The 24,276-nt window shown below is 38.2% G+C and overlaps 1 protein-coding gene across 14 annotated transcripts in view; it reads left to right on the forward strand.

Annotated features, from left to right (window-relative positions):
* Nucleotides 1–24,276, forward strand: part of APC (APC regulator of WNT signaling pathway) — a 137,615-nt gene that overhangs the window by 15,155 nt on the left and 98,184 nt on the right. For 3 of the 14 annotated variants that reach the window (XM_008952082.4, XM_057302326.1, XM_057302328.1), the window contains exons 1-2: nucleotides 15,280–15,321; nucleotides 15,748–15,855. The exons of 3 other annotated variants lie outside the window; for them this stretch is intronic. In XM_008952082.4, coding sequence (XP_008950330.3) covers nucleotides 15,796–15,855 — 60 coding nt within the window. In that variant the 5' untranslated portion in view covers nucleotides 15,280–15,321; nucleotides 15,748–15,795. Of the gene's footprint in view, nucleotides 1–15,204; nucleotides 15,322–15,630; nucleotides 15,856–24,276 lie in introns of those variants that run through there. 8 more of the 14 variants (XM_008952080.4, XM_008952087.5, XM_024928915.4 and 5 more) reach the window with 5 other exon arrangements.

The raw sequence follows: 24,276 nt of genomic DNA on the forward strand, positions 1-24,276 counted from the left end.
TTGGAGTCGATTAATTTGCTGGAGCACCTCACAGAACTCAGGGAAACACTTGCTTATATTTACTGGTTTACTATAAAGGATATTACAAGGGATGCAGAAGAAGAGATGCACAGAGTGAGATATAGGGGCAGGGGCGCGGAGCTTCCATGCCTTCTCTGGGTGTACCAACCTCGAGGAACCTCCACGTGTTCAGCTATATGGAAGCTGTCTGAACCCTGTCCTCTTGGCTTTTTATGGAGGCCTCATTGCATAGGTATGATTGACAACCATGTAGAAATGTGATTGGACAAAAAGTGCGTGATCTAAGCCCAGCAAGGCCTGTCTGTTCTGACTTTCCTTGGCCTCTCTGTGTAGCATTTCTTCTTTGATATGGGGACAGGACCCTCTCTGGAATGAGGGTTTTTGACCCAAAACCAGATTAGAGTCATGCCTTGGGTAGGTAAAAGGAGGACAGGAGAAGGCTAGAGAGAGAGATTCTGTTCCTGAGGCCTGAAGTGCCTCAACATTATTAAAAAAAAAGAGGACTATAATAAGCATTATAGTAGTGAAGAGCCAGGAACTGGCTGGGCGTGGTGGCTCACGCCTGTAATCCCAGCACTTTGGGATCGCTTGAGCTCAGGAGTTTGAGACCAGCCTGGGCAACATGGAGAGGCCCTGCCTCTACAAAAAATAAAAAAATTAGTTGGGCATGGTGGTGCAGCCTTGTGGTGCCAGCTACTCAGAAGGCTGAGATGGGAGAATTGCTTGAGCCTGTGAGGCGGAGGTTGCAGTGAGCCAAGATTATGCCACTGCACTCCAGCCTGGGGTGACAGAGTCAGACCCCATCTCAAAAAAAAAGAAAAAGATCCAGGAGCTGTGGATGAAAACATATACATATGTATTTCACACTGTGCTAAACCTGTTGTGGTATTCAGGTTTTCTTTTGTGGGAGGGGAAAACATGAAGAGAATAGTAGTTCAAAAACTTAAACATCTGTCATGGTCCCATAGGAATAATGTGTTGACCGGAATGATGATGTCCCAGCCCTGCCCACAAAAAACCATTTAATTTATATGCTGTATTAACTGCCATTACTACCATGTGTAACATTGAATAATGCTATTTCTAGAGGAAAATGAATTCAAAGTTTGAAATTGGGATGTCAGGAACATTTCATCTCCTTTTATTGCTCTAGTATAAGAGTTTTCTTCCTTACCTTACCATTACTGCCCCCACTGCTACTCTTTGCCAAGCAATTAAAGTGGGAATTCCCTGCTTCTAAGCTACTGGGAGGGCCTCTAATTTTGGGGGGGTCCAGGGTTTAATGATTAGAAATGAGAACAAAATTCAGATGAAAAAAAGAGCAGAGTTTCAGGAAGTCAGAGGATAAGGAGCTATCTGGGGAATAGTCTGATCTTTTAACGGCTCCCTTTCCCTAATCCTAAAGCAAGCACAAAATATTTTTAGAGCTTTATGATCTCTTATTGTTAGTAAAGATGAAAAAATAAATCAGAAGTGAGCAGGCTATCCTATGCTTGTTATTTTTTCACATGTATTTTTAACAGTATACGTACTCTTCATCCACTCAACAAATAATTAATTGCTACTAGATACCTGGGACAGTGCTTGTATAGTTATGAAGAAGAAAAAGCTTGTTGTTCAGAAGCTCATAGTCTAATGGAGAGAAATAGATATTAGTTGAGTTGGTACTTTGGGAGCATGGAGAAAAAAGCACCTGGCTGCTTAGGATAGGTATAGACAGCTTCACAGAATTGGGCCTTGAAGTATGAGAGGTAGTTCATTCATATTCTGCAGCTATTTGTGTACCTACTTTGGACCAGGCGCAATACTGGAATACATTTGAGAATACAATTATGACATACAAGAGTCTTGTCCTCAAACAGCTTTTAGTGAGAAAGAGCAATATATACGTAATCCCAAGTGTGTGGTAAATGAGATAGTTGGTAAGCACAGGGATCTATGGAAGCATTGGGGTGGGGGTGGGGGCAGATCTAACTCTGGAAGGAGGACTTAGGGAAGGCTTTTGGGAGAGGTCATCTAAATTGGGTCCTGTAAAATGGGTCCACATTATCTAGGTGAAAAAGCAGATGTAAGAACCTTCCAGTAAATGAAATGGTGTAGTGATTTGGTGGTGAGTGCACAGAATTCCAAATGGTTGGAGTGTAGCTAGAGTAGGTGAGTGGCGGTGGGTAAGGATGGAGGAGTGTGAAGGGCCAAGGCCATAAAGGACCTTACATATAGTGCTAATGAGCTTAGACTTTTACTTTATCACTGTTTGGGTGCTTTGAAAGGTAGAAAATACTAATCTTGGAGGGTCTTTCTAACAGCTGGCAATTAACAGATTTTTATTTTATTTTTTTTTATTTTGAGACAGAGCTTGCTCTGTCACCCCAGGCTGAAGTGCAGTGGCACAGTCTTGGCTCACCGCAACCTCTGCCTCCTGGATTCAAGCCATTCTCGTGGCCTAGCCTCCCCAGTTACAGACACGTGCCACCACACCCAGCTAATTTGTATTTTTAGTAGAGACAGAGTTTCACTATGTTGGCCAGGCTGTTCTCAAACTCCTGACCTCAGGTGGTCCACCTGCCTTGGTCCCCAAAAGTGCTAGGATTACAGGCGTGAGCCACTGCACCCAACCAGATTATTTTCTGTAAGTATAACTTACAGCAATTTTTTTTAAAGGTATTCCAGGCGGTTGTTAAAGATTTAAACAGTAAAAGAGTGCCACTCGGTTCTGTTCCCCAGAGGAAGTCACTGTTGTTTCTTGAGTATTCAAGCAGCATATTCTTAATATCAGAATAGTGTTAGAAACAAAACAGTTTCAAAAGGAGAAGGAGGGGCCAGGCACGGTGGCTCACGCCTGTAATCCCAGCACTTTGGGAGGCTGAGGTGGATGGATCCCTTGAGTCCAGGAGTTTGAGACCAGCCGGGGCAACATGGTGAAACCCCATCTCTACAAAAACATACAAAAAAAAAATAGCTGGGCTCGGTAGTGCAGGCCTGTAGTCCCAGGTACTTGGGAGGCTGAGTTGGGAGGATCACCTGAGCCCAGGAGGTTGAGTCTGCAGCAAGGTGTGATCATGCCACTGCATTCCAGCCTGGGCAACAGTGAGACCCTATCTCAAAAAAACCCAAAGCACCACATATCAAAAAAATTCCTTTACTGTGGAATTCCCAAGTGTTTTGTTGAGAAAATCTAAGTATTTGAATTAAATAGCAGACCTTCTTCAGAAAAAGATTAGGAAAAAGCCCTTACCATAGTATATGAGGTACAGACTCGTTCAGGATCAAGATCCTTATTAATAGCCTGTGTCTGTTTGAAATGGGAGAGTTCCCTGACCCCTGTTGCAGGATGTGCAACAGGGGAGTGGCTCATCTGTTCAGGCCACCGTCCATGCTCAAACCCCTTATGGGAGGGGGAGCACACAGATGGGCAGGTGCAGAAGCCGGGGCAAGTGCCCCTGGGCTCCGGCCCCCTGGCAGCATCCAGGGGTGGGAGCCTGCAGCTCCTGAAGCCCAGGTGGGCATGTGTTACAGTGAGCCCCTTTAGCCTTGCAGACGACTTAAGTGTTAACCAGCTAAGTACCCTCCTGGTACCCAGGTCCTTGTCTGGCATCCAGGAAGATTCAGGTTGTACACGGACTTGAAGGATGAATGCATGGGTTTTATCGAGTTGTGGAGGTGGCTCTCAGTGAGATGGATGGGTAGCTTGAAGGGGGATGGAGTGGGAAGATGATCTTCCCCTGGAGTTTGGCTGTCCAGTAGCCAATTTCCTCTCTGACCATCCCCAGCCAAACTCCTCTCGGCGTTCAAACGTTCCTTTTCTTTTCTCTGCTGTGCTGTTTTGCTGTTCTTCTGCTTCTCCATTTGTCTCCTTGTGGAGCAGGGGGTTTGGGGTTTTTATGGGCACAGGATAAGGGGACATGGCAGACCAGAAGGCATCTTTTGGATGCAAAAAAAGGAATGCCTCTTCCTATTTAGGGCTGCAGGTTTCCAGGCTTGGAGGTGGGGCCTTTGCTGGAGAGCTACCCTCTTCTACCCAGTATTTCCCTGTTTCCTGTCCGTATCATGTTGAGAGGGTATTTGAATGTGGAATGAAATTTATTCCAATTCTTAAACCTTTCTGCTTGTATAAAAGGTGTATGACACTTAAGATAATTCACCTGACCTTGGAGTACTTGGGAGAGAAAGTTTAAAAAGACTTATAAAGTAAATATGAAGTTTCAGTTTTAAAACATTGATCTATTTTGAAAAAGGGAATTACATTTATTAGATTGTCCTGATTTTCTTTTCTCTCTTCTCTCTGAGAACATAATATTAAATAGGCATTATGAACGCCTTTATTAGGTGACTCATTCTCCTAATGGTTTAAATGGGTCTATAATATATATTAGATACTATTAGGTTGGTGCAAAAATAATTGCGGTTTTTGCCATTGAAAGTAATGGTGAAAACGCAATTACTTTTGCACCAACCTACTCTTAGGGGTAGTCAGGTGATCAAGAGGTTTCCAATTTGATTGACATAGTCCAGTAATGCTAGATAGATTTTTTTTTTTCATTTTACTTAATAGTAAGTTGGGACCCTTGCAAACACTTATCTTCGGACATTCAGAGTGAAATAATTTTATAGTCTATACTTTTAAAAAATTCGGCATGTAGCAAGACCAAGGAAAGACATTCAAAAAGGAAGAAAATGGTATAGCATTAGGCAATGCCATCTGCAGTTGTTAAATATGATATTTTAAAAGCTTATATTTTCTCTTTCAAGGTAAGAATTTGGTAATATTGGTATAAGAACAAAAGTCTTTTGACCCAAGGCTTTGGTTTCAAGTTCTAAATGCCATTACTATGCCCTATATTTATTCTTTCATAAACACCCAATTTTGTTTTTAACATCAGTATTGAGATTTTTCTTATCAATTATGATGTATTTTCAGGGCTGATTTGTGTGTTATAAACTGATTTATCAGGTAATCTGGGCATTTTAGGACATTTTAAATATTAAATGAATGATCATTTTAATCTTGTTTTCTTGGGAAAAAGACTTTAAAAAAATCATCCTATGTGCTACTCTTTCTTGAATCCACATGCATAAGCATTTGGTGCTGTTTTGGTGACCTTCAGTCACTAAGCTTCTCAGTGGTAAAATGATATCTTTATGAATACAGTTTGTATTGTAAAATTGTACTTTTGGGGGCGGTCTTGTAGCTGTTTTAGGTTTTAAGTAGAGGTCAAAGTATTAAAAAAAAATTGAAGAAGACATACTTAAATATACAGGCAAGCATAAAACCTTGTTTTAAACATTTAACTTAAAAAAAAAAATCAGAATTTTATCCCCCCATAGGAAAGGATAGTTTAAAATGAGCATGTCCAACCCACAGCTTTGAATGCGGCCCAACACAAATTCATAAACTGTCTTAAAACATTATGAGATTTTTTTGCAATTTTTTTTTTTAAGCTCATCAGCTGTCGATAGTGTTATTGTGTTTTTTGTTGTTGTTTTGAGACAGAGTCTCTCTCTGTTGCTCAGGCTGGAGTGCAGTGTTGTGATCTCAGCTCACTGCAGCCTCCACCTCCTGGGTTCAAGTGATTCCCCTGCCTCAACCTCCTGAGTAGCTGGGATTACAGGCGCCCACCACCATGCCTGCCTATTGTTTTTTTGTATTTTTAGTAGAGACGGGGTTTCACCATGTTGGCCAGGCTGCTCTTGAACTCCTGACCTCAAGTGATCCGCCCACCTCAGCCTCCCAAAGTGCTGGGAATACAGGCGTGAGCCACCGTGCCCGACCAGTGTATTTTATATGTGGCTCAAGACAATTCTTCTTCCAGTGTTGCTCAGGGAAGCCAAAGTATTGGACATCCCTGGAAAACACTGCATACCCTGAAATTGAAGTTTTAACCGATTAGGACATGTTAAGAATTTAGAAAAATAAAGTTCTTACGCACAGTTTTTTCTAAATCTTTTGTTAATTGGGTAAAATGGTTGCCAGAGGTGATTGTGTTTTTTTTTGTTTTGTCAACATCATAGAATTTATAAACTTTTTTATAGAGAATATGACTTAGTTTTTTTTTTCCTGCAATCATATTTTCCAGTTGAAAAAGCTTTCGGCCATTACATTCAGCTATAAATTAGTAATAGTGTGCATATGATTTCTGATTATTTTTCCTCTTGAGCCAGAACTAGAAACTGGTCCTGTAATATCTGTGGATCTTGTTCTAATTATATATCCCTTTTTATTTGAAATACTTAGTATTTTCATTGCCTATATGGTGAATTCTGAGTTTTTAAACCTAACACACAATATTGAAATCTCTGCCCTGAAAAATTCCTAAACATCCTTGAAGTCTAGTTCTGTTACTACTTTCTCTCTGAAATCTTTTTTGATTACCTAGCTGGAAACGATCTAATCTCCCATTCTTTAACAGTACATTCCCTTGTATTAAAACTTCTGCTGTAAATGTCTTAGTCCTCTTCTAGATTATAAATTCTCTTACTCATTATTGTATCATCTACATTCATACATTGAACAAAAAGCACCAAGCCCTGTTATAGATGCGAGGGAAAGAGCAGTGCAGGAGAATCTTGGTTCTTGTCTTCATGGGATTTATATTCCACTTTGGAAAACAACGATGAGAGAGACAGAAAATTAAATAAATACATAGATAGAGCTTTTCAGATCTCAAATGCTTAGAATGTGAAACTCCATGATGTGGTAGAAAGTTTGAGGATAGCACCAGTGCGTTGATAAGGTGATCATGGAAGGTGTGATCTTTGAAAATTTGACATTTATGCCAAAACCTGAATGACATGAAGGACTAGTCATTTGAAGATTTGGAAGCAGAATTTTTGAGGCTGAACGAAAGGTAGTTCTAAGGCATAAGAAAGAGGTAGGTGAGGAAGGACAGGAGAAGTGATAAGAATCAGATCTAGATTATGCAGAGTTGTAAACCAAGGTAAAGAATTTAAAATTTATTCTGATTACACTGGGAAGCCAATGAACAGTTTGAAGTTTTTAAGGGCTCATGTCATTACATTGGGTCTACCCAGGATAATCTCATGATTTTAAGGTCAGCTAACTAATAAACTTAATTTTATCTGCCAAGTTCCTTTTACCATATAATGTAGTATATTCACTAGAGTAACACCAGAGGGCAAGTCTTGAGGGCCTAAATGCTGCCACATTTTGCATGCATAAGTTTTATTTAATCTAATATATATTTAGTATCTTACAAAGGCAGTGAAACAGAACTAACTTAGGGTAGCTGAGTTGTTGAGTCATCACAGTTTTTCTGATTTATTTTGCCTTTACTAATATGCCCACTCCTTGGCATTACCTCTTATTTGCCAATGCCCATACGATAACCCCAAACTCTGTTTCTCTTTAGTTATTTAACTAAATTAACATAAAGATGTCTCCTGCATTTAAAGAAATTTTGTTCCAGATATTTTCCAGAGAGATCTGTATTTTCTCATGGATAAAAATTTATGGGTGGATTCATTGTAGATTCTAAAAGGACATTTTCAAATGTTTGAGTTTTCTTATTTTTACCTATTCTGATTATAATAAATCCATTCATTCAATAAATATTTATCAAGTACCTACTGCTGCAGAGCCAGCTACTATATAGTAAGCATCAGAATGATAACAGTTGAACAAGTAACTTCTTATGAGGGATGAAGCTTGAAAAAGTACAAGCTGCTCTGAAAGGTACCTTAGTGAAGGAAATTGCTGCTGAGACATGGAGGATGAGGCAATATAGTCAGCATTGGCTTTGAAGGCAGACTGCCATTTCACTGTTGGGTGAATTTGGATACTTTTTAAAATTTCTTTGAGCCTCAATTTTCTATGCATGTGAATAGTGATTCCTTTATCTCTATAGAAGTTTTGTTAGGGTTAGATTAGATTGAATATATGAAAATGCCTAACGTAATGTTTGCCACTGGTTTAGAAGCATATTTATCATGAAACTGATGAAGTTTAGTGAACCTAATTGCATGGCCCTTTCTAAGGCCCTTGCAGGAGCAGCCCTAGCAATCTTGAATTAATTTGTGTTTTTCTTAAGGACCCTCCCACCCACCTGCCCCTTTATTATAGGCTGCTGGTCACCACAAAATCTGAATCTGCCTTTGGCCACAGGTTAAGTGAGAAACAAATGTTAATTTCTCTCTCCTCTAATGTTGTGACTTCAGTTAGTGTCCAACCTAGAAGTACTTAACTTAAAAAAAATGGAAAGAAATTATATATATTAGGTTGTAGGAATTTTATAAAATTCAGAAAAACCGAAATTCTTGTAATTCCTAGGGAGGAAACATGATATTTTATCTCTCTCTGCTTTTCTCTGTGTACATACGCAATTTATTTTTTAAAAGCTAGTTTATATCATATTAAACAGACAATATTCTGCATTTTCACATAATATATGGATTATATAATTATATATCATATAATTATATTTTACAACGTAATTTTAATCATCTTATAAATGTGCCAAAAGTATAATTAACCAAGCTGTTGTTAGTAATTGTTGAGGTTTTTTCTAACATTTCAGTAGTATAAGTAATGCCGAATTACAAATCTTTGTAGAGGTATCTGTACATAGGATAATTTCTTTTAATTGGGCTTGCTTGAGTATAAGAATTGCCTTTGTCCATTTTCTGCTACTGTAACAAAATACCTGAGACTGGGTAATTTATAATGAACAGAAATTTATTGGTTCATAGTTATAGGAGCTGAGACGTCCAAGAGCATGGCACCAGCATCTGGTGAGGGCCTTCTTATTGTGTCATCCCAAGGTGGAAGGAGGAAGGACAGGAGACGGCCAGAGCAAGCAAGGGATCAAATTTGTAGCCTCAGGCTTTTTAATAAAACACATTAATCCATTACTGAGGGTGGAACGTGAATACCTCCCATTAGGCTGCAGCTCCCAACACTGTTGCATTGGGGATTAAATTTCCGACACAGGCTTTTGGGGGACATACTCAAATCATGGTAAACATTTTAAAGACTTATGTGTCCTCACTGACCCTACAATATTATTTTAAAATATCATTGCCTATTTTTATAGTACTCTTGTGTTTATTTCTATTTCTTTGATCATTTGATATACTAAAACATTCTTCTGGGTTTTTTTGGTTTTGTTTTGTTTTGTTTTGTTTTGTTTTGTTTTAGACAGAGTCTTGCTCTGTTGCCCAGGCTGCAGTGCAGTGGCGCGATCTCTGTTCACTGCAGCCTCTGCCTCCCAGGCTCAAGTGATTCTTGTGCCTCAGCATCCCGAGTATCTGGGACTACAGGCATGTGCCACCTCGCCTGGCTAAGTTTTTTATTTTTAGTAGAGACAGGGTTTCGCCATGTTGGCCAGGCTGGTCTCAAACTCCTGGCCTCAAGTGATCTGCCCACCTTGGCCTCCCAAAGTGCTGGGATTACAGGCATGAGCCATTGCACATGACCAGAACATTTTTCTATGTATTTATTAGTCCTTCATATTTTTTCTCATGTTAATTGCCAGTACTTAAGCAAGATACCGGGAAAGCTTTTTGACAGGAAGAAGTAAGTTTCTTTCTCCTGTAAGCAAGTCCTGAGGCTGTATAACACTCCAAATTAAAAGGCTATTTCAAAATGGTTTCCCTACTGTAGTGCAGTGGGAACTTCGAGAGCAGAATCTAAAGGAGTGCTTGGTGTTTCTCATCCCTGGCAGCACATACCAAAGCTTGGGCACTACCCACAGATTCTTTCTTGGTGTTTTAAAAGCTCCTCGGAGTACTAAAGGGATTCTGCAGTGTAACAACTAAGCTCAGAAACTTAGTCCCGTGGCTGCATCACAACATTTGTTTTTCCATATACAGGGGCCAGAGTTTTAACTTAGAATATTCCGTTTCCTCAGTAGAAGGTTATATTTTACAATAATATTATTTAACAATTGCTCTACTATTATTCCATGAGGGCATCTTAATTGAATGCCCTTTGCAGGTTAATTTAAAATCACTTTTTAAAATAATGTTTAATGAACACCTATGTAGAAAACATCGTGATATACACCATGAGATATGAGACAAAATCAGGTGAGGGCTCTTCCCTTGGGATTTTAATAGTCAGGAATGGGATAAGAGGTGTATACACACAGGTACAAAATGTGTTTGTGCCATAAAAGATGTAGGAACAATGAAGGGAAAAGGAGATGAATTGATTCTAGGTGGGTTGCTGGATTACTTCATGGGAATTTATGTTTAAGCCAAACCATGATTTGGGCCAGTAGAGCAATTAATCATCCTTTACTTTAAAAAATTGTTTCAGTTTATAAAGCTTGTTCATAATACATAATGATCCTTATTACAGCTCTGCAAGATAAGTCAGTTATTCCCATTTTATAGATGAAGGAGTAGTCAAGCCTTAGAAAAGTTAAATGACTTTTCCAGCGTTATCAAGCTACAAAGTGAAAGATTCAGAACTTGAACCTAAGTCTTCAATCTCCATATGCTGGAGCCTTCTAAAGTATCTCAGTAGAGTATCAAAGAGCTATATGAGTAAGAAACTGTAAGTTTTAGAAAGGGCTGATAGTTAATTTTATTATTAGGATGCAAGTTCTGAAATAGTTGGAGATAAAGCTATAGTATGGTCAGCAGAATAATGGCTCCCTACAAATGTCTGCTTCCTAGTCCCCAGAATCTATGAATATGTTAGGTTATGTGACAAAAGGGAATTAAAATGGCTAATGAGGTAACTTTAAAATAGGAAGATCATCCTGGATTATTGACGTGGGCCAAATGTAAGGGTCTTTAAAGAGGTTACTTAAGAGTGGAAGAGGGAGGCAGAAAAATGAGAGTCAGAGAAGGACATTTGAGAAGGGGCAAGGTCAGTCCTGCAGAATGAGAAAGACTCAGTCCACCATTGCTTGCTCTGAAGATGGAAGTGAAGTGCTATGAACCATAAAATACAGTGGATCTGTAGAAGCCAGAAAGGATAAGGAAACAGATTCCCCCTTAGAGCCTCTAGAAAGAAGTGCAGCCCTGCAGACACCTTGGTTTTAGCCTAGTGAGACCCATTTTAGACTTCTGACCTACAAAACTGTAAGTTATCAAATGTGTGTTTTAAGACACTAAATTTGTGGTAATTTGTTTTGGCAGCCATAGGACATTTAATACGCCTAGGAACTATTTTATTGTAGGAAGACTAATTAACATGACTTCAGGGCACTCCATGACTAAACTCCAAACTGTCTCTGTTCCACTGTCAGCAGTAGAAAGACATGGAATGTTCTTGAGCAATAATGTGAAGAACTATTTTGGTGTTTGCTGATTAGAGAGGATATTGGTGAGAGGAAAATTAATTAAGATTCTATTAGATGCTAGGAACACTTCTTTTGAGACTTACTCCTTGAGGTAACATAGAACATACTGGTAAGTCTTGCCCGTAGAAGACTATGAATATATCTCCCAGTCCTGTGTGGCTGCTCACGTCTGTAATCACGGCACCTTGCGAGGCCAAGGCAGGAGGATCACCTGAGGTCAGGAGTTCGAGGTTACAGGGAGCTGTGCTTATGCCACTGCACTCCAGCCTGGGTGACAGAGCAAGACCTCATCCCTGAAAAAATGGGAGATGGTTAGGTGGATGGATAGACAGACAGACATATAGATAAAGATAGACACGTGGGTCAAGATCTCCCACTTAGTTTATACATCACTGAAAATCTCATTGCCATTGTAACGTTTCACCTCGTTCTCGTATCCCATGAAAAATACAGAACCAGTTAGGCACACATCTAACTTATCTCTTCTTAGGCTTTTCCATCGTACCACAACTAACTATAGGATCCGAACACTGAAAGGTTTCTAAATCTGAGCTTTATTTGATGCCTTAGTACCTGTAGAAGTTAAATTTATACTAGTAACTGTTTTTTCAATGCATAATTATTATTTTGAAAGAAAAAAAAGCTTGTTGATGTCTGTAGGCATAACTCTATTCTATGTCTAAGGTCTTCGGTAAAGAGAGACGATTAAGTTTATCAGTAAAGCACCAGAGTCAATTAAGGTGACTGAAAGGAGCACTAATTTTAATTCATTTTACACTAGTTAATATTGTCAATATTCTTCTTGTCAGTTTTTTAAACCAAAAGTCTTAAATTAGGCCAAAAGTGCCTAGGTAAAAATGGAATGGAAAGGGTTTTCTTGTGTGTGTTTTTGTTTTTGTTTTTGTTTTTTTTGAGATAGAGTCTTGCTTTGTCACTGAGGCTGGAGTGCAGTGGTGTGATCTCGGCTCACTGCAGCCCCCACCTCCCAGGTCCAAGAGATTCTCATGCCTCAGCCTCCCAAGTAGCTGGGGAATGTAATATTTAAGACATTAAGAATCCTATTAATCCTATTTAGTCATTTTTTTTTGTAGCTGCAGAAGGTTCAGAAGGGTTTTTTAAGTTGAATTATATGTTCATATTTACAACATTTACATATGAAACCATTTACTAAAAGCAATGAAGCTGGTTATAACAAACACTGATACTGAAAATAAGAGATATGTTTGTCAGTGCGGTCTTTAAACAGTGTTACACAATTTATTTCTGTTTCATTTTGATCAGAAAAAATATATATATCTTTTGAGACATGGTCTCTGTTGCACAGGCTGGAGTACAATGGCAAGATCTCGGCTCACTGCAACCTCTGCCTCCTGGGTTCAAGTGATCCTCCCACCTCAGCCTCTTGAGTAGCTAGGACCACAGGCGCGTGCCACCACAGCTGGCTAATTTTTTTGTATTCTTGGTAGAAATGAGGTTTCGCCATGTTGCCCATGCTGGTCTCCAACTCCTGAGCTCAAGTGAACTGGCCACCTCGGCCTCCCAAATTCCTGGGATTATAGGCATGAGCCACTGCACCCTGCCCAGAAAATATTTTTAATGCATATATATATATATATATATGTATATGTAGTGTAAATAACATCTTCAATCAAATAGAGATGGCAGGAGCTTTATTCTGAGCTATGTGCAAACTTGATAACACAAGGTAATGCTTCAGTAATTTTCCATGTTGAAATTTGGCCCAATATACTTTGATTATATATCTATATTTAATTATAGTTTTAAAATAGCTAAGCAGTTTTAAAAATTCAAATTAAACTTTTGTGGAATCTCTAAAAATAAGAAAAATATTACTGAGTAATTGGCAACATAAAATACAAAATGTTTAACTTGGCTTTCTTTTAGATTTGAAGCATAGTGACTAATGAACATATAATGGTCGTAGCTTTCTTTACAACTCTGTCATTTAAGTCACTGATGAATATCTATGATACATGCAGTAAAAATTTAGACAAACATTTTGGCTACAAACTGGTTTACTAAATAATAGCTTGAATCATAGTCTGAGTCAAGAGTAATAGGCTTACAATTGTGTCTTAGGGTACTAAGAAGTTCTTTTGAGGACCTTTTAAAAGGTATTCTTTGTTTTGAAAGACTGTTTTCCTTCTGGAAGTTCTAGGCCTTATGAGAAATTACCTATTCTGAATTTGTCACAAAAAATGACTTGTAAATAAGTCCTGTGCAGTGAATCATGTGCTTTCAGTAAGAGGATTTTGAAAGCCTTTTGTAAAATGAAGTCATTCTCATAAGAGAGTTATTTAGGATATAATCAAATTGATTTACATGCTTTTATTTATTTCAAATATGAAGGGAAATTGTTTCTAAATATATTTAAACTTTTAATAGAACAGTAGTATGCCATCAGTGTGGAAATAACTCACTTGTTAAATAAATATTTGGGGTGTATTTGCTGTATATCAGGCATTGTAACACAGGGACTAATGAAAGAGAAAAAAAACAAAGTACGAAAGGACAGCAGAAATAGCTCCATAATCTCACTTTCCAGGGATAACCTCTACGGACATTTTGTTGTGTGTCTATTGCTTTTCTAATATATACATTTTTTAATCAAATGGAATTGCCTCAAATATGCTATTTAATAGCTTGCTTCTTTTCATACTATTTGAAAATTAAGAAACGATTATAATATGCTTCATTTAAAAACTTTAAGTTTAGGCCGGGCACAGTGGCTCACGCATGTAATCCCAGTACTTGGAGGGACCGAGGTGGGCGGATCACAAGGTCAGGAGATTGAGACCATCCTGGCCAGCATGGTGAAACCCCATCTCTACTAAAAATACAAAATTTAGCTGGGCATGATGGCACGTGCCTGTAGTCCCAGCTACTTGGGAGGCTGAGGCAGGAGAATCGCTTGAACCCGGGAGGTGGAGGTTGCAGTGAGCGGAGATTGCACCACTGCACTCCAGCCTGGTGACAGAGCAAGACTCTATCTGGAAAAACAAACAAACAAAGAAAACTTGAAGTATAGTATCCTTTTAAATTTTAAATAGATAATAGAAACTGGTTTCCCCCCATTTAAACCAGAATTTAAGTTTAACTTTATATATTCTTGACAGTTTGGATTTTGTCCTTCAACCTCATAAAATTGGGAATTTAAGCATCACCTGGTTCGATTTAAATGCAATGTAGAATTTGCATTAAAATACTACATTAAAGCCTCAGATTTGTAGTAGCTAACAGCACTTCTATGTATGTGTCAGGGACTGCTCTAAATACTTCATATATATTAACTCCTCTATTCTGTACTTCTGTTACCGTTTTATACAGCAGGAAATTGAAACACTGAGAGGTTAAGTAACTAAAGTTACAGAGCTAGAGTGACAGGAGTAAAGCTTCAACTCAGGCAACCCAGACTTCCAGAGTTCTGATCTCCACTACTAAGCTGCTAGCATAGCTTTTCTGGTAACTATTTTTAATTCAAATATAATTCGAGTGATCTATCTAACAAGTCATCACTCTGACAACTCAGTGACTTGTAATGTAAAATTATTCATTGTAATTCATTTAATATTATTGTTTCTCTGTGCTGCAAAAATCATAGCAATCGAGATGTAATTTATTACTCTCCCTCCCACCTCCGGCATCTTGTGCTAATCCCTCTGCCCTGCGGACCTCCCCCGACTCTTTACTATGCGTGTCAACTGCCATCAACTTCCTTGCTTGCTGGGGACTGGGGCCGCGAGGGCATACCCCCGAGGGGTACGGGGCTAGGGCTAGGCAGGCTGTGCGGTTGGGCGGGGCCCTGTGCCCCTCTGCGGAGTGCGGGTCGGGAAGCGGAGAGAGAAGCAGCTGTGTAATCCGCTGGATGCGGACCAGGGCGCTCCCCATTCCCGTCGGGAGCCCGCCGATTGGCTGGGTGTGGGCGCACGTGACCGACATGTGGCTGTATTGGTGCAGCCCGCCAGGGTGTCACTGGAGACAGAATGGAGGTGCTGCCGGACTCGGAAATGGGGTAGGTGCTGGAGCCACCATGGCCAGGCTTGCTGCGGGGGGAGGGGGAAGGCGGTTTTCCCTCGCACTGTCTTAAACCGATGGCCTTTCCTTGGCACAGGGTCCACTGCAGCATGCCAAACGAGGAGGCAGGGGCGTCGTCCCCCCGCCCCCCACTGCAGCACTGGAGATGGATTTCCTGTACTTCGGATCCAGGGTTTTTGACAGAAGAGGAAGAAGGGGGAGGGGTAGAAGTGTTAAGGGGAGTCTGCTGAGAAAAGCTGTTTTTGAAGCTAGAAGGGGTTTTTGTTTTTATAATGCCATTTGACAGAGTGGAATAACAGTATCTAAGGAAACGGGTAGAGGACAACAAAGAATGGAGCATATTCATGGCGAGGAGCAAAAGCTCTACCCCACTGAAAGGCTTCTTTTCCTCCCTGGCGACAAGGACACATGCATTGGTGGCCAAAAGAGAGAGGAGACAAAACCGCTGCAGATGGCTGATGTGAATCTAGTGGAAAGAGCTACTGGGGATGAGAGAAAGAGGAGGAGGCAGGTACTGCAGAGCGTGAGTGGTGGTGTTGGTTGGTGAAATACTGGTCACCAGTAGTGTGCCTGCTTTTGTAAAACATCTAAGTAAACTCCCTGTGAACAGGGTGGCAAACAGATACCAGTGTCTTTGTTAGTTACAAAATGCAGTGGTAGTGGCTTTTTGCGGACGACTGCAGCAGTGCTTTTTCTCCCTCTGTTAGGCTGAAAAGACAACTGCAGAGGAATAAGAAACCTTGCAGCAAATGCTGGGGTAGAAGCCCATTTACAAGAAGCCATAGTTTATAAATGCAGCCTGAACAGCAGAAAAAAAATTACTGTTTTTTAAAGTAGGAAAAATGTCAGGCTATGAATGTTTTGTCATTGGAATGTATTGGACACTTTGATTCTACATCACGAAAGTGATGCTCAAATTCTTTGATTTAACATAAATCCTATAGGAAATCTTAATAAATTATGTATGAAACAGTGGATCTTTTCCTTTGTTAGTGAAGCTTTTATGCCATTAATTAGGTCATTCAAGAGCAAACCACTTTACAATGTAAATTACTTTGTCAAAAATTATGGTGAACAAATTTTTGTAGGCCTAATATTTAAGACCTATAGTTAAGTAATTTTATATTTCTCTTTGGTTGCTTTTAGATTACACTGAATAAATATTTAAGATATTTATTCAGTGTGCAAATATTTTAAATTAAAGCAACATGGCTTTTCTTCTAGATGTATTTCTGTTTAGTGAGTACTCATGAGATATACTCTTGATATAAAGTGTTTTTCATTGAGCTTTTTTTTCCTTTACCTAAATGTAAAAGCCTATCTTTATGCATATTTATAGTAGCCAGCCTGCCACAGCTCCCCACTCCCTGAACAAGGATGGCAGTGGCTTTGTAAAGCCCTCCAGGGTCAGTGACAGTGTCTCTTAAATAATGTTTATGTAATAGAAAGTCTTAAGATGACCTATTATATTGTTTCAGTAATATTTTCAAGATAATGCGGAATTGGGCTGGCTTCGATAAATAAGACTACATAAGTTTTTCACTGATAAATTTAAATAGTTCTTTAAAAAATTATTTCTGCTTTAAGAATTACTTGATCATGGATATCAGGGTTAATAGTACTTAGGAGCCGGGCGTGGTGGCCCATGCCTGTAATACCAGCTAAACAGGAGGCTGAGGGAAGCTGAGGCAGGAGGATCACTTGAGCCTTGGCATTCAAGACCAGCCTGGGCAACCAAGCAAGACCCTATCTCAAAAAAAAGTACTTAGAGTCTCTTTTTTAAAATCTGATGGAAACTATGGCTAGAACTAAAGATGTCACATTAAAATTCCAAATGACATTTAACAGCTAATATTACTCAGTTCTTTGAATTCCATTAGCATAGTGTTTGAGAGTCTATAAAACTATTATTTTTACATAAATTACCTTCTTTTACCATTTTAACAGCTCATTGTAGCATTATTTTTATTTTAAATGTTAGAGACTCCTATTCAAATATGTTGTGACTTTATCCAAGGTCAAATATTGTATAACAATGTAAAGAACTTAAGTCTTCTATTTTATTCTAATTCTATAAAACTATAATGCCTTTTATTACATACATACAAAATAATATATAACAGGTAATTTGAAAAACAGTGTAAGTCACTGACAAATTATTCAAAAAATGAAAAGGCAATCCTACTTGGTTGTGGATTTTTATCTACAATATAAGAATGCTTTAAAAAATACCTGGTGACTAAGCAAATGGAGAAGCAGCAGTTTTCATAATGACATTCATAAACGACTTTTTAAAGATCGTCTTATTAATCATATGAACACATTTAAGTAGAACAGTGTTAGATTGAGATGTTTTTCTGAATTAAATAAGAAATAAAGAACTAAAGTTTATTTCATTCCTCTTGTAGTATATCTAATCTATGACTGACCTATTGGCTTTAGTGGTCTTTGAAATTATTCACTGCTCTGATATGGCCTGAATTGTGCTGTTTAAGGAATTTAAAATTAAATATTCATAAATGTTTTATGAACTGAATTTAAGCTATTGAAGTTTTTTGTTGTTGTTGTTGTTTTTTCTTTTTTTTTTTTTTTGAGATAGGTTCTCACTTTGTCAACCCAGGCTGGCGTGCAGTAGCAAACATGGCTCACTTGCAGCTTCAACCTCCCAGGCTCAAGTGATGCTCCCACTTCCGCCCTCCAGGTAGCAGGGACTACAGGCGCATACCACCGTGCACAGCTAATTTTTATATTTTTTGTAGAGATGGGGTTTCGCCATGTTGCCCAGGGTGGTCTCGAACTCCTGAGCTCAAATGATCCTCCCACCTCAGCCTCCCAAAGTGCTGGGATTTACAGGTGTGAGCCACCATGAAGTTTTTCCATTTGCATTAATTGCTCTGTAGATTTTACCATTTTTGTCTGTTTTATAAACTGTTACTCATTTTATGAAATTTAACCAATCTTTTATACTTGTATATGTTTAAATGTTCTCTTCAATTTTGATCTCCCTTCTCCCCCTTTTCTTGTATTAGAATCTGAAACCTACCTATGCAGCACATAAAATGGGATAGAGTATTATGGTTCAGAAAAGATGGGTAATAGTTTAGGAAATATATTCACTACATATTTATTAGGATACCTTCTAAATATCATCTTTGAAAGATGCTGGAGTCAAATAAGACACGTGAACTAATCTCTAAGAAAACTCATGGTAGAATTATGTGAAATTTCATTACAAGTTAAACACTGCTTTGGCTACTCCTAGGATATTTAAAGATTTATATAATCTAAGATATCCTCTAATTTAGAAGAATATGGTGGATTGCTCTTTGAAACACTGCTTTTTCATAAAATCTGCTTAGAGTCACAGAGAATTTTTGAAAACTAAATTACTTTTGAAGTACTAAGTATCTTGAATGTACAATGAGAACATTAGGTGAATAGGTATGTTCTCAAAAGTTGACTTTGTAAATCAAATCATACATCATCAGTTGATACAAGGTAAGCCTTCTCCCCTTTATTCTCACACCCTGCTCCCACTCTTCTTGTGTGTTTAATATGCATAAATTCCTGAGAAATAGCATCATTTTGTGAGTCTGTTTTTTACAGTTAATGAGATTTTTTTTAAAATTTTATTGTGATAAATATACATAAAATTTACCATCTTAAGCACTTTTAATTGTACAGTTCTGTGGCATTAAGTTCATTCACATTGTTGTGCAACCATCACCACCACCCATCTCTAGAAATTTTTAATCTTCCCTAATTAAAACTCTGTGCACATTAAACACTAACATGCCATTTTCCCCTCCCCTCAACCCTTGGCAACCACCACTCCACTTTTTGTCTCAAAGAATTTGACTATTCTAGGAACCTCTAATAAGAAAAACCATTTAATATTTATTCTTTTGCACCTGGCTTATTTCACTTAGCATAATGTCTCGAAGGTTCATCCATACTGTAGCCATGTGTCAGAATTTCTTTCCTTTTTAGGTCTAAATGATGTTCCATTGCATGTATATGCCACATTTTGTTCATTCATCTGCCAGTGGACACTTCAGGTTGTTTCCACCTTTTGTCTATCATGAATAATGCTGCTGTGAACGTGGGTGTGCAAGTGTCTGCTTGGGTTTTACTTTTTTTGTGTGTACTCAAACTTGTGTTTTTAATTTACATAATTTTTGAACATTATTAACTCAATACTGTTTTTAAGATCTATCCATTTTACTTTATGTCCATCTAGTTTGTGATGCTAACTCTGCTCTATAGTATTCTATAGTACCTATCACTGTTCCTCCAGTGAAGGCCGTAAGTTTTCTCCAAATCCTGTTAACCACAAACACTTTTATGATATACATTCTTATACATATCTCCTTAGGGACTATGTTATTTATGTATTTCTGTATAACAAATTGTACCAAAACTTAGTGGCTTAAACAGTTTCTGTGGGGCAGGAATTCAGGAATGTCTTAGTTGGATGGTCTGACTCAGGCAGGATCTCTTATGAAGTTGCAGTCACGATGTCAGTCACAGATACAGTCATCTGAAGGGCTTGACTAGACTGACGGATCTTCTTCCAAGATGGCTAACTCAGATAGTCTCAGTTTTTCATTGGCTATTGGCAAGAGACCTCAGTTCCTTGTCACGTGGGCCTCTCCATGGGGCTGCTTGAATGTCTTCATGACATAGCAGCTGGCTTCCCTCAATGATTCTAACAGAAAGGCCATTTATGACCTAGACTCAGAAGCCACACACCATTGCTTCTGCTGTATTCTCTTTATTAGATGTGAGTCACTAAGTCCAGCCCACCAAAGAGAGGCATTAGGATCCACCTCTTAAAGGAGTAGGGTCAAAGAATTTATGATATATTTTAAGATCATTACATCGACCAGTGAAACAGTTTCACTGGATTTATCCCTAGGAGAGGGATCACTGGATAATAGGGCATTGTTTCCTATTGCTGTTGTAACAAATTAACACAAACTTAGTGGTTTAAGAGAACACAAATGTATTATCTTGCAGTCCTGGAGGTCAGACACGGTTTTCACTGGACCAAAATCAAGATATCAGTGGCTCTGCATTTCCTCTAGAGATTCTATTGAAGAATCCATTTTCTTGCTTTTCTTCAGCTTCTTGCATTCCTTGTCTCATGGCCTCTTTCTCCATCTTCAGTGCCAGCAGCATTCTAAATCTCTCTCTGAATCTGACCCTCTGCTGCTCTTGTCACATATTCTTCTCTGACCCTTCTGCATCCTTCTTAAAAGAACCTTTGTGATTACATTGGGTCCACCCAGATAATCCAGGAAAATCAGCTTCAAGATCTTTAACTTAATCACATCTGCAAAGTTCCTTTAGCCACATAAGGTAACACATTCATAAGTTTTGGGGACTAGGATTTGGCCATCTTTGTGGGGCCATACACAGGCATACTCATCTGGTTCTCCATTTTTTTAAGCTGAAGGATTTTTTAGTTATTTTTACTTTTGTGAATGCATGTTACTTTCTTTTGGTAAATTCAGATTTTCATTTACCAAGTTTATTTAAAGCATAGTATAATATATAATGATCACCAAGTTGGTAAGCAGATATTCATTGTTCAATTAGATTCTTGATTTTATCATCACTTAATTTATATCAGTGTATCAGCTACTTCTGACATAGTCTGTAATAGAAACTGAGAAACGTTAAAGCAACACAGCCTTATTAAATTTCTCTTTGTATCTTTTAGACTCGTTATAACACCAGTTCTGTGGGCGCTTTGTTGAAACTTGATCTGTCATTGTCTTACCAGTCATTGAACTTAGGGCCCACTCTAATCCAGTATGACCTCGTCTCAAACTTGATCCATTTATGAAGACTGTCCTCACATAAGGTCACATTTGACATGACATTTTTTGGTGTTTTTTTGTTTGTTGGTTTTTTTCCCTCTGTTGCGCAGGCTAGAGTAGCTTCTGGCCTCAAGCAGTCCTCCCAACTGAGCCTCCCAAGTAGCTAGGATTACAAACATGTGCCACCACAGCTGGCTAATTTTTAATTTTTTTTTCATAAGGAGAGAGTCTCACTATATTGCACAGGCTGGTCTCGAACTCCTGTCTACAAGTGATCCTCCCACCTCAGCCTCCCAGAGTGCTGGGATTACAGGTGTGAGCCACTGTGCTCACACCTGTAACATATCTTTTTATGAAACACAGTTCAACCCATAACACTCCCTTAATACTTGGTACCTTGTGAATAATAAGATACCTAAATACGGTACCTTGTGGATAACAAGGCATATTGTCTTACTTTTTTTATGGAAAAGTCATCTTGGACATTCTCTGAACTTGTGCCCTCTCTTTCTGTTGTCTGCCCTCTGTGGCTGATAATGCACCCTTTCTGTTCATTCTTACATGTATATTTGTCTTTTATGTGGCTGTCGCTGAGTAAAGCATTTTGGGAATTACAAAAGCTAAGTATTAGATATAGACCTTGTCTTCAAGATATTTATGCTCCAGCTGGGAAGACAAAACACCCCAAGGTAAAATGGAATAATTTGAGAAGTTAGGCCAAATTGTATAGTATTTACTGTTCAGCCAGCAGGAAGATTCATTATTGGCTAGAGACGTCAGGAAGGTTTTGTGTAAGAAACTGAGCTGGGCCTTAAAGGATGAGGATATATTATAACAGCAGAGGAAAAAAGGATGTGGTATTCAGAAAGGGGAGGAGGTATAAACAAAAATATAAAGGTGAGAAATAGTTTGTAGAGGAAAGTGAGGAGAGACTTACTTGAGGAAGGTTATCTTGGAACTTAATAGGAAATAAGTTTTGAAGGTAGACTATTATCAGATATAATAGATTGTGAACACCAGACAGAAGTTATACAGTCTTTGAGAGCATGAGCATTAAAAACAAATACAGATTTGAATTCTGGCATAGGCTCTTGATATGTGTTCTTAGGGAAGTTATCTACTGTTTTGGAGTTCCATTTTTCTTAACTCAAAAATGAGTAACACCTACCTCATAGGTGGTTGTGAGGATTAAATGAGTTAATATATAGAAAGCATTTACATTACGTGAGATATTGTAAGTACTAAATAGATATCAGGCTTTCTGAATTTCACATATCAAATACATAAAAAATAAGGGCATATATAGGATTTAAATAATATGCTGTAGTCAAACAGTTATAGAACTTTATATACTTTTCCTTTTAAAACATTTTTAGTAAAATTTTTATGAAAATTAGTCATGTTCTTGACTACAAGGCAAACCTTTAATAATTTTCAGATGGTAACAATTTTATAAGCAGTAGTCTTCCATTAATCTAATAAACAATGTATCAATGACAATAAAAAGATGACTCAAAAAGCCTTATATACCTAACAGTTGAAACAGATCTTTGAAGTATCCCCTAGATCAAAGAGGAAATCAAGATGGAAGTCATGAGTTATCTGGAAATAAAGAGGGGAACACTTCATACTAAAACTTGTGGAATGTAGATAAGGCTGTACTAAGAGAAAAATTGATGTCCTTAAAATTTATATTATTAAGGATGAAACGAATAAGTGAATGTTTAAGTAAAGTAAGGAAATAAATGAATTAATATTCACTGTATTATTATTATTATTATTATTATTATTATTATTATTATTTTTTGAGACAGAGTCTCACTCTGTCGCCCAGGCTGGAGTGCAGTGTTGCAATCTCGGCTCACGGCAACCTCCACCTCAAGCGATTCTCCTGTCTTAGCGACCCCCCCACACCCCACACCATAGCTGGGACTACAGGCGGGTGCCACCACGCCCAGCTAATTTTTGTATTGTTAGTAGAGACAGGATTTCACCATGTTGGCCAGGCTGGTCTCAAACTCCTGACCTGCCTCCCAAAGTGTGGGGATTACACGCGTGAGCCACCACGCCAGCCTTTCACTTTAAATAACTATTAAAAATAACAAAGTAAACCAAAGGAAAATAAGAGGATATAATTAGTAAAGATAAAGAAATTGATAAAATAGAAAATAAAGTAGTGGAAAGGATATGTTGATGTTTTTGTTTGTTTTGGTAAACACCAATAAAATAAATGAAACCCTAAAAAGTTTAAAGGAATAAAAGGCAAACAGAACATCAGTGAGAAAAGATACCTTCAGATAAAGAATTTTTAAATGACAGAATATATACAACTCTGACAATACATTTGAAAAACTAGAGGAAAGAAATAGTTTACTAGTGAACTATTAATGAATAAACTTAATACAAGATGGAGAAAGTATGAAAAGAGTAAACCACAGAAGAAACTTTAAAATACTTTAAAAAAATCTTAGCTCTAAAATGGCACCTCTTTTGAGTATCCGTCACTTTGATAAGAAAAAAGAAAAAAGTCACCTTCTGATTTGAATTCTAGCTGACTTTCAAAGAATAGACACTATTCAAACTATTCCAGACCATATAAAAAGATGAGATAGCATAAGCTTAATTGAAAACCTATTTCAAAATACTATAAAAATTTAAAACTATACATTTCCTCCACCTCCCAGGTTCAAGCTAGTCTCTCACCTCAGCCTCCCAAGTAGCTGAGATTACAGGCATATGCCACCACACCTGGCTAATTTTTGTATTTTTAGTAGAGATGGGGTTTCACCATGTTGGCCAGGCTGGTCTTGAACTCCTGACCTCAAGTGATCTGCCCGCTTCAGCCTCCCAAAGTGCATGGGATTACAAGCATGAGCCACCGCCACCTGGCCAATGCTTTGCTTTTCAAACTCTTCAAAGGGTATGTAATAAAAAGGAAGGCTTACCACCAGACACCATACCTTGATTCTATCAGCAGTGACTGTATTTTTGTATGTTCTTTAAGTGATATTTTTTATCCTTATGCACTCCTTTATTTTTACTGGAAGAGGAGGGACCACATGAGGCATTAGTGATGAGCATTCTTTTTTTTTTTCTTGGCTTTTGCC

This window comes from Pan paniscus, chromosome 4, assembly GCF_029289425.2.
Source record: "Pan paniscus chromosome 4, NHGRI_mPanPan1-v2.0_pri, whole genome shotgun sequence".
Classification (NCBI taxonomy): domain Eukaryota; kingdom Metazoa; phylum Chordata; class Mammalia; order Primates; family Hominidae; genus Pan; species Pan paniscus.